General features: G+C 45.1%; 1 protein-coding gene across 1 annotated transcript in view; it reads right to left on the bottom strand.

Annotated features, from left to right (window-relative positions):
- Nucleotides 1–9,221, bottom strand: part of CAMK2B (calcium/calmodulin dependent protein kinase II beta) — a 266,998-nt gene that overhangs the window by 11,838 nt on the left and 245,939 nt on the right. Inside the window, exon 19 of the mRNA XM_044659614.1 lies at nt 7,510–7,638. Coding sequence (XP_044515549.1) covers nt 7,510–7,638 — 129 coding nt within the window. The remainder of the gene's footprint in view (nt 1–7,509; nt 7,639–9,221) is intronic.

The raw sequence follows: 9,221 nt of genomic DNA, 5'->3' as shown, positions 1-9,221 counted from the left end.
ATAAGAGACAGCTCTCTCTCTCTCTCTCTCTCTCTCTCTCTCTCTCTCTCTCTCTCTCTCTCTCGTTCCTTTCATTTCGGTCATGTTCCCTATGCTCTCCCCCTTTACCAGTTAATTCCTAACCAGCCTTTAAAGCCCCACCCATTTGCCACCTTTTCCAAGAAGTCATCCTTGATTCCCCCATCAGTAATGCTCTCTCCCTGCTCAGATATAATGCAGCCCTTTCTTTATTCAGCAGCTCTTTAGGGCATGTGCCATAGATATTCAGTCTATCCCTATGTGTATTTTACCCTTTTCTCCAGATCCATGAGCCCTTTTGAAGGAAGGGGCAAGTCATGTTTAAAATTTTTACATCTTCCTCGTACCCAGAATGGTATTCCTCCCTCAATAGGTGCTTGATGTTGGCTGAATTAAATTTGTTGCTGAGGACCTCCTTTTGATAGGCGAGCCAGGGTACTCTAGAAATTGTATGGAATCATAGAACGCTAGAAGGGGCAGGAATTGTTTTACTTTGGTCTGCCTATCCCTAGGAGCTCACATATGTTTGCCATTTTCCCATTTTCTTTTCCAGGTCATTTACTGACAGACCCAGTGTGAATGTTCCCTTTAGCATCCAGGGCCGGCTCCTGTTCTCTGGAAGTCCACCATTCCAGAGAACCCTCCTCTGTTGCCTTTAGTAAAAATGGAGTAGTGAGAGGGGAGTTGACAGTCACACCAGGTCTGTCACTCTTTCCCACCATCAAACCCTCAATATATACATATATTTTTACATTACAGAGGATGAAACTGAGGCAAACAGGGATGAGTGACTTGCTCAGGGTGACACAGCTAATAAGTGTCTGAGGTCCGATTTGAAATCAGGTCTTCTTTACTCTGAGCCTGGCACTCTATCCACCATACCACCCAGTGCCCTTTGGCACATGGTAGGTGCTTAATAAATATTTGTTTGCTGATTGATTTGTTTTTAAAAATTCTGACTGCTACTTCCTATCTGTTCAACCAGAGGTAAATTAATCTCTCTGAACCTCAGTTTCCTTACCAGAAGAGTGGTCCTCATCAGCTATCCAGTCTAACTCATACTCAAAGAGATGCTCCACTGTAACCCACCCAACAATGCTCTCCCACCTTTGTTTGAAGATCTATAATGAAGGAGCACCCAATACTTCCCAAGGTAGTCCATTCTGCTTCAAGACAGCTCTAATTGTTAAGAAACTTGTCCTGAGATTAAACCCAAATTTGCTTCTTTGCAGCCTCCATCCACGGTTCCTAATTCTTCCCTCTGAATCTAAACACAATAATTCTATCCTCCACAAGATAGCCTTTTAGATGCTCCCAAATGGCATTCCTGTGCCACACTTCACTGGTAATATTTGCACACTTTTCTCCAGCTTGCTTTTCTTTAATCTAGCTCCAGACTCTGGCTTTTAGCTCTCTTTGGGTATGCAGTGCCCCAATTCTTCTGCAAACTTGGAACCATGAATTTCAAGGCTCTTCACCTCACCCACTTCCTCAAATCTCCTGCCTTCTTTATTCCTGTGGAGAAATGATCGCTCGCTTACAGTGGGTAGGAAGTGATGCTCTTCACTGCCTGAATGTGACCTATCATAACCTTGTGTGAAGGTTTCTTGGTAGAGGAAAGGGAGTCATGAGATGAGTCTGGGGAAAGTTTTCAAAATGTGCCCAAGTATGGGCAGTGTGGGAGAGCCCAGATCACCATCTTCAAGGAACCAGAACTTGCACTGGACAAGTCACTTAGCATCTCTAAGCCTCAGTTTCCCCATCAGTAAAATGGAGATAATAATTGCACCTACCTCCTAAGGTAGGGAAGCTCAAATGAGATAATATTGCATAAATGCTTTGCAAACTTTGAAATGCCATATAAATATTATTATCAAAAAGACACTCAGGAAAGAACAGGCTTAGGTAAATGGTAACTGGCCAGCTGGTGAGGTCAGGCTAAAATGTGAGCAGTAGATGTCAGTTGGGAAAGTGACTTGGCTAAGGCCACATGACTAGCAACTATGGTCAGGATCTGAAACCAGGTCTTCCAACACCAAATTCGATCCTCTTTCTACTATATCACACTACTATGTAGATATGCTATATACTATAAATATATGAGATTATAATAATCTCTAAATATAGATTATGGACCTCTTAGGAAAAGAAAGTACCTAGCTGGCATAGTAGATGGAGGGCTGGACCTGGAATCAGGAAGTCTCTTCTTCCTGAGTTCAAAACCATCCTCAGATACTTACTAGCCATGTGACCCTGGGCAAGTCTCTTCACCCTCTTTGCCTCAATTTTTCTCATCTACAAAATAGACTAGAGAAGGAAATAGCAAACCACTCCAGTATCTTTGCCAAGAAAACCCCAAATTGAGTCACCAAGAGTCAGACACAACTGAACAACAATAACAACAGGAAAAGACACCTATGCTTTAAAATTTATTTATTCTATGTTCTCTCAGTTTCTTCACAAATCCTATTTCTTTTTTTCACCTTCTTTCTCTAATGTGCTAGAGACTTCCTTGAGAATTTGGGCCTCTGTCTCTAAGTGAGCCAAGGGGAAAGATGGTGGTGCCCATAGAATCAGGGAAGGTAAAAGGTGGACGAGACCCCAGAGGCCTCCTAGGCCAACTCAGACCTAAACAAGACTCTTCTCTGCCAAAAGGAGCCACCCAGCCTTTGCTTAAAGCCCTCCTGTAGGGTCTCCATCCCCAATACCTCCCAAGGCAGCTCATTTCACTTTTGTATACCTCACATTACTAGTTAGCCTAGTTGTTTAAGATAGCTTGAATTCTTTGGTATCAGACTACTTAGATACCACTAAATTTTTAATTTAATTAAAATCTTTTTTTTAACCCTTTACTGAAGAGTCACAGTAGCAATTTTAAGATAGTAAAATGGTTAGGCAACTTGAGTTAAGTGACTTGTCCAGAGTCACACAGATAAGAAGTATCACTCGGGCCAGATTTGAACCCACCTCCAGGCCTGGTATTCTATTCACTGTGCTACTTCACTGTTCCCAAAATATAATAAAAAACTTTACTTTTACATATATTTTATAATTGTACATATATTTATAACATAGATATTATATCTTATAATTTTATATAGATTTTATAATTATATGTAATTTTATAATTTTAAAGAGTCAGCAGGCATTTATTGTGCTCCTACTATGGGTGCTTGGGATGCAAAGTCAGAAGTGAAACAAATGATCCCTGTCCTCGGGGTGCTTTTGGTCTCTGGCAGAGACAACAACATAGATGGTATATAAAAGGTCACTTTTGCTCCTAGTTTCCCTCAGGCTGGGCTAAAAAAAAAAAAAAGACAAAGTAGAGAGACACGAAGGAGGACTGTCAGGTAAAGTCTCTAGAAGTTAAAGGGCGAGGGATCAGCACTAGAGCCCTGGGACAGGCCCAAGTGCTGGTCCCTTTCCTCCTGGGGTGGTATGAGCCACACTGGCCTTAGGTAGGGTTCCAGATAGAAACGAATCATGAAAATATTAAAGATGTATTCGAAAGCTGACTCCAATGAGCAAAGTGCTCATGGACCAGACTTATGGATGTGTTTCTAATATTCCACATGATTGATTTCTGGATCCTTGAATTGAATTGGGGCTCAAATTTTGTGGAACTCAAACCTCTCCCCATGACTGCAGTCTGGAAGGCTGGCACGCAATTTCTATAGCTTCTTGGTAATGGCAAAGACACTCACTCAGCATTTGTATGAGAGGGTGCCAAGGCTCTAGAGGAAGCAGGACTTCCAAATGAGCTTCTGATCTGGGCACCGGACTAATGTTTCTATCACACCACCTGTTTGATTGACAACCCCACATCCCCCATTCCTTGAAACCTCAATCAAATTCAGTTCACCTGTCTGACTCCAGACTCTCACCATCAGAGGAAAAGCTGGCAGGCTGGACATGATGCTGAAGAACCCTGTGTCTCTTTGTCTGTTTTTTCTACCCCCATGCTTTCTCCCTTAATCTTTAACCCTTCCACCCATATTCCCTCAGTTCCCAGCTTCCCTTTCAGGTGCTCAACCCATGCAAGAAGATCTTATAGCAGCAGGCTGCTACACCTTATACACGGCTGTCCTATCGCCCCCACAGATTTCTCTTTCCTTGGTTTCTAAGCTTTGCCTAGTTCATTCCTAGAGACCTGAACCCCCTCCATCTCCCAAGATGCCTAACCATGTCTTCTCAGTTACCATTTCCCTCCAATTTGAAGTCTAACTCTCAGGTTATCTCTTATAGGAATCTGAACTCAATAAATACCAGATTTTCCCTAACTCACTACCCCTCACCCCAAAAGATATAACATATCCAAAGTACTTTAAAACTTAAAACTATATAAATGTGAACTGTTGGTATTAGAGGCAACATGGGATAGGGGAAGGAACATTGGTTTGGGAGTCAGAGGGTTCTGGGTTCAAGTTTTACTTTTGATGTTTACTGCCTGTGTGACTTTGAGGAAGTCATTTAGCCTCCAATGGCCTCTTGTTTTCCCTTCTGTAAAATGTGGAGATCAGATTGCATAGACCTTTGAGTACCTTTCAATTCTACTTATCTACATAATTATTATCCCAACTGCAGACCTCATATGAATGCCTCAGTTTTCCCTAGTCAACTCTAGAACAAACTTTTTTTTAAACCCTTATCTTCCATCTTGGAATCAATACTGTGTATTGGTTCCAAGGCATAAGAACAGTAAGGGCTAAGTAATTGGGGTTAAGTGACTTGCCCAAGGTCACACAGCTCAGAAGTGCCTGAGGACAGATTTGAACCTAGGACCTCCCCTCTCTAAGTCTGGCTCTCAAATCCACTGAGCCATCTATCTGCCCCCTAAAACAAACTCTAAAAGGATAAGTACACCTGTCTCTAGTGCCAAGTTCCCAGAATGCTCACCACTAAGGAATGGGTAGGAATATCTAGTTCTGCAACATAAATGGGTAGGCTCTTCTCCTTTGTCTCTAACATCTGACTCAGAAAGATCAGGATAAACCTCCCCTGTCCCCACAAACACTGTTTCTGTACAGAGAAACCCAGCCAAGGGGACAAAGCCCTGTAGGCCTTCAGTCTGACATGTTCTGTGAATTGTGAAGCAGATAAGGCAGCAGGAGAGTGCTGAAATGGTTTTTTCCTACCGGTCTTCTCAACAGGTCTGGTCTCAGACTTTCCCCTCCTTCTCTCCTTGATCCCTTCTTCTCTCTGCCTCCTAAGAACTCAGATGCTTTTAAAGGATTTTAGTGTCCAGAATAGCAGGTCATCTCTCTGAGGGACCTCCAGCAAATGTCTGACTGTTCCTTTGGCTTCTCCTGCTCCATTCTGTGCTAGCTCAGACCCACCATCACAGAGCCTGCCCTCTGTCCCTCTCTGTGTCGCAGCAGAATTTCTGCCAGGTCTCACTCATTCCAAGAGACTTGAGTGTCTCAGGCCCAGAACCCCTATTGCTTTCCTCATCTTGGAGGTAAAACATATCCATTCCTTTCCCTTTGGGCAGCAGGTGACCCACTAAAGCTCTCATCGCTACCTGGAATCCTGTAACTTTCCACTCCTCAGGCTCATTTCTCTTTGCGGTGTTCTCATCTGGCTGACTTAAAGAGCAGTTGCACTCCCACTACCATCCCTTCTTCCCTGTCCCCCCACCTCCCTTTTCTGGTAGGGGGGCTTCATGTGAAGGTGTTCCTTCCCTCCCCCACACCTTACCTCCTTATTGCCTTCTGCATCAAGTTTGTTACACAGTTCTGGTCTTCTAAATTTCCCCCTTTACCCACCATGAATTTTTCTCCTCCTGCCTTCATTCCCTCAGCTCACTTCTGACCCTAAATTCCATCTATTGCTCTCTGCTGCCCCTTCCTCTTGCTCTTTTTGTAAATACATCTCTGTTTGCTAATTTCTACAAACTCACTGCTTCCGGGAAGCACCAGTTAGCCATTTAATAAACTATCATTAGGTGCCTAGTATGTGCTAAGCACCAGGGAGCCCCTTTTTCCCAAGGGGCATTGACTCCAGATCCTAGGTCATTTCTGGGTTTCAGCACCATGGCCAGCTAATCCTTGCTTCAATCCAATGCCACACACAGGGAGCCTTTGTCTCGCCCTCTAATTTTAGGAGGCCCCAGGAGAGAGACTGTGTCCTTGTGGCTCAGAGCAAATAGGCAGCAGCTAGAGGAACAGAAGACCCATAGTCCCGGCTTGGCCTTCTCTTGTAGAATTCTTTATGAAATCCCCTCCAGAGCAGAAGCTTACCTGAGGACCGCCCTGCCATTCCTGTCCCCTGTCCCTCTTGCTTTGGTTTCCCCTGTTGTCGTGAGCTCTCCTTATCAGAGAGCATCTCCTCTCTGCTTGTCTCCCTGGTGTGGCTGCTGGTGCCCCATCTTGTCATCCATCCCTGTAAGTGATACTGACACTCTGGATGGCTCAGGGCAAGCAGACAGGCACCAGGCTCGGGGAGCTGAGAGGTGGCCCAGGAAACAACTCACGCTCAATTCCCAGACTGCTCTGGGTCCCTGGAGAGGAGGGAAGCACTCGAACAATGCTGGCTGGCTTCCTGTCCGCCGAATCTTCACTCCACTGTTCTGCACTGATCATACATTGCCCTGATGATTTACCTGCACTGTCCCAACCTGGGTTCTCATCTCCCCTTTTGCCAGAGTCTTTTCTGGCTTCCTCAACCTGGGTCTCCCAGCCACACTATTACCCTTCTACCACCTGAGAGTCACAAGAGTTCACCTTCCACTCCACTCCATCCCTGCCCCCACCCCAACATACAAAATCCATCCTATTCTTTAGGTTTCACTGGTCTGATCCATGGATCTGTTGAGAGGCAAGTGCATGGCTCTAGAATCAGAGATCAGGGTTCAAATCCTGCCATTATCTGTGTGAACAAGTCACCCCCAACCTTCTGGCCTTTAGTTCTTCATATAAAATCAAAAGGTTTGAATCTCAGGTCCTTTCCAGCTCCAAATCTGTGATTCTCTGATCATTTAACTATTTTCCTCCTTTTGTCAGCCTGTGACATGCCCATGATTTTCTTGGAGAGACTATGGTTCCTCCCTTCCCACCCATTCCCATATACACGCCTAGCCAATCTATCTATTTCCAACCCCCCTCCAGTTACATTACTTACATATCACACACACACACACACACACACACACACACACACACACACACACACACACACACACACACAGCTTTTTCTTTCCTCTGGTATTACCTCCATCTCTACCCTGCTGGTAAATAGTGGACTAAACCCCAAGATCTCAGGATCTATTCCATCCTCTTCATAATACACCCCCCCCCCAGGAAGCATCAATATGGGAACAAAGCCTACGTAGCATCATTCCTCCTGGAGTCTCAGCCCCTTCTTAGTTGGTTTGCTTGCCCACCCGCTCCCTCCATTGTCTCACAGATGGAAAAGCCACCACTAGCCTCTGAAGACCAGCGCTTGACCATTTAGCAAAGCAGCTGCAGGACGACCTAAAAGACAGTTACTTACACGAGGTGGGCAGGGGGCTTAGGAGAGATGGAGATGGACAGGACTGGGGCACAGCTGGCTGGGGCCCCTCAGCGTCCGGTGTCCCTGAACCCCTCCTCACTGGGCTTAGAATGTCAGAGATCCTGGGGGCTGGGGTGAAATAGACAAGATGGTGAACAAGACGTAGGAGCAGAGGGTATGAACAGAATAGGAAAAGCGACACAGGAAGCCAAGCTGAGGGAAAGAGGAAGGAAGGAAGGAAAGAAGGAAGGAAGGAAGCAATTGTTCAGATGTTAGGCAGAATCAGTTTGTCAAGCTTCAAAGGCAGACCAAGGAGGAGAGCAAGACACCACACAAGTTAGAGCCCAGTTCTGAGAGCCCTCAGAGATGGAGTGTTATAGGGCAGCTTGAGGGTAGTGCTGACCCAGGAGAGTGCCTTCTAGGATGGTGAATTATGTTGGATCCAGTGATGCCCAATGAAGGCTAATGAGGACATGCAGCAAGAGAGTATCTCTTCTTATTCCAAGCCAGAATGAACAGTTTGATTGATTCCTTTTCTTCTCTGTATAGTGCCTTTAAATGTGCACCTATACCCTACCCCTTCTAATTAACCAAACTCAAGATATAAAAGCTTGGACCAAAAAAAGGATATAATTGATCAAATAATAGATTTTGAGCTAGAAGGGACTTTAGAGTCCACTTGGTCCAAATCCTTCATGTGAGAGATGAGGAAAATGAGGCCTAGGGACATGAAGAGACTTGTCCAAGGCCACACAGGCAATAGATGAGCCAGGATTTGAACTCAGGTCCTGTGGCTCCAGATTTAGCAGAAATTAGAGATACTGGTTAGTTTCCATATAAAACTTTAGCCACAGAGCTGGCTTCTTTAAGTATATCATGCCTGTGGTGCACTGAAAATAGGATTCAATTGATGAAAACTCTGATTTTTAACCCTTCCCTCAATGTGTACCCACCAAGTATATAAAGCGGGGTGGGGGTCCTACAGGGAAGAAAGTTTTCTTTCTCCATAAGACCGGGGGTGGACCAGAGACCAAGAAGGAATTTCCTGACAATGAAGGCTGTTTCAGCTCCAGGATGGGTTGAGATGGGAAGAAAACCTAGGAGCCTTCTGCCCTGGAAATTATTCATAATAGCCCAGGTGTTCAGGGTTCAGATAACATGACCTTACTTGTTTTGAGGGAGGAGGATAGGCCTCTGGAAGGCCTTTCTCCTTTGGGAAGTCATAGGTTCATAGATTTAGAATTGGAAGGGACTTTAGAGGTTATTTAATCCAACCCCTTCATTTTATAGAAGAGGAAACTGAGGCTTGGAGACTTTAGGCAAGTAAATATCTCAGGCAGAATCTGAACTCAGGTTTTCCCGACTCTAGGCCAAGCATCTCATAGGTAGAGAATGGGGGGCGGGGAGATGTGGCTTCTGGAAGCCTTGGTTCCTGACCTGTTTTCTAGCTTCTCTGCAAGTCAGGCCAAGATGTACATGTGCTTACTGATGCTATCTTTCCCATTCTTCTACTCCAGTGGAGGCAGTCCCCCTTTTCCTTTGGCCCCAGGTATTCACTGTACCCTGTCTCTTCGGGTCATTTCAACCCAGAGACCTTCCTTGGGACCACTCTTTAGGCTAGGCCCAGAGGTGGGGACTCCAAGCTGGAAGCAGGACGAGTCCAGGGCATTGGGCTGAGGTTGGCTGGAGAGCTGTTAGCTGCTGGAAGTCTA

This window comes from Gracilinanus agilis, chromosome 2 (genome assembly GCF_016433145.1).
Source record: "Gracilinanus agilis isolate LMUSP501 chromosome 2, AgileGrace, whole genome shotgun sequence".
NCBI classification, from domain to species: Eukaryota; Metazoa; Chordata; class Mammalia; order Didelphimorphia; family Didelphidae; genus Gracilinanus; species Gracilinanus agilis.
This window is presented reverse-complemented; position numbering and strand designations above follow the sequence as displayed.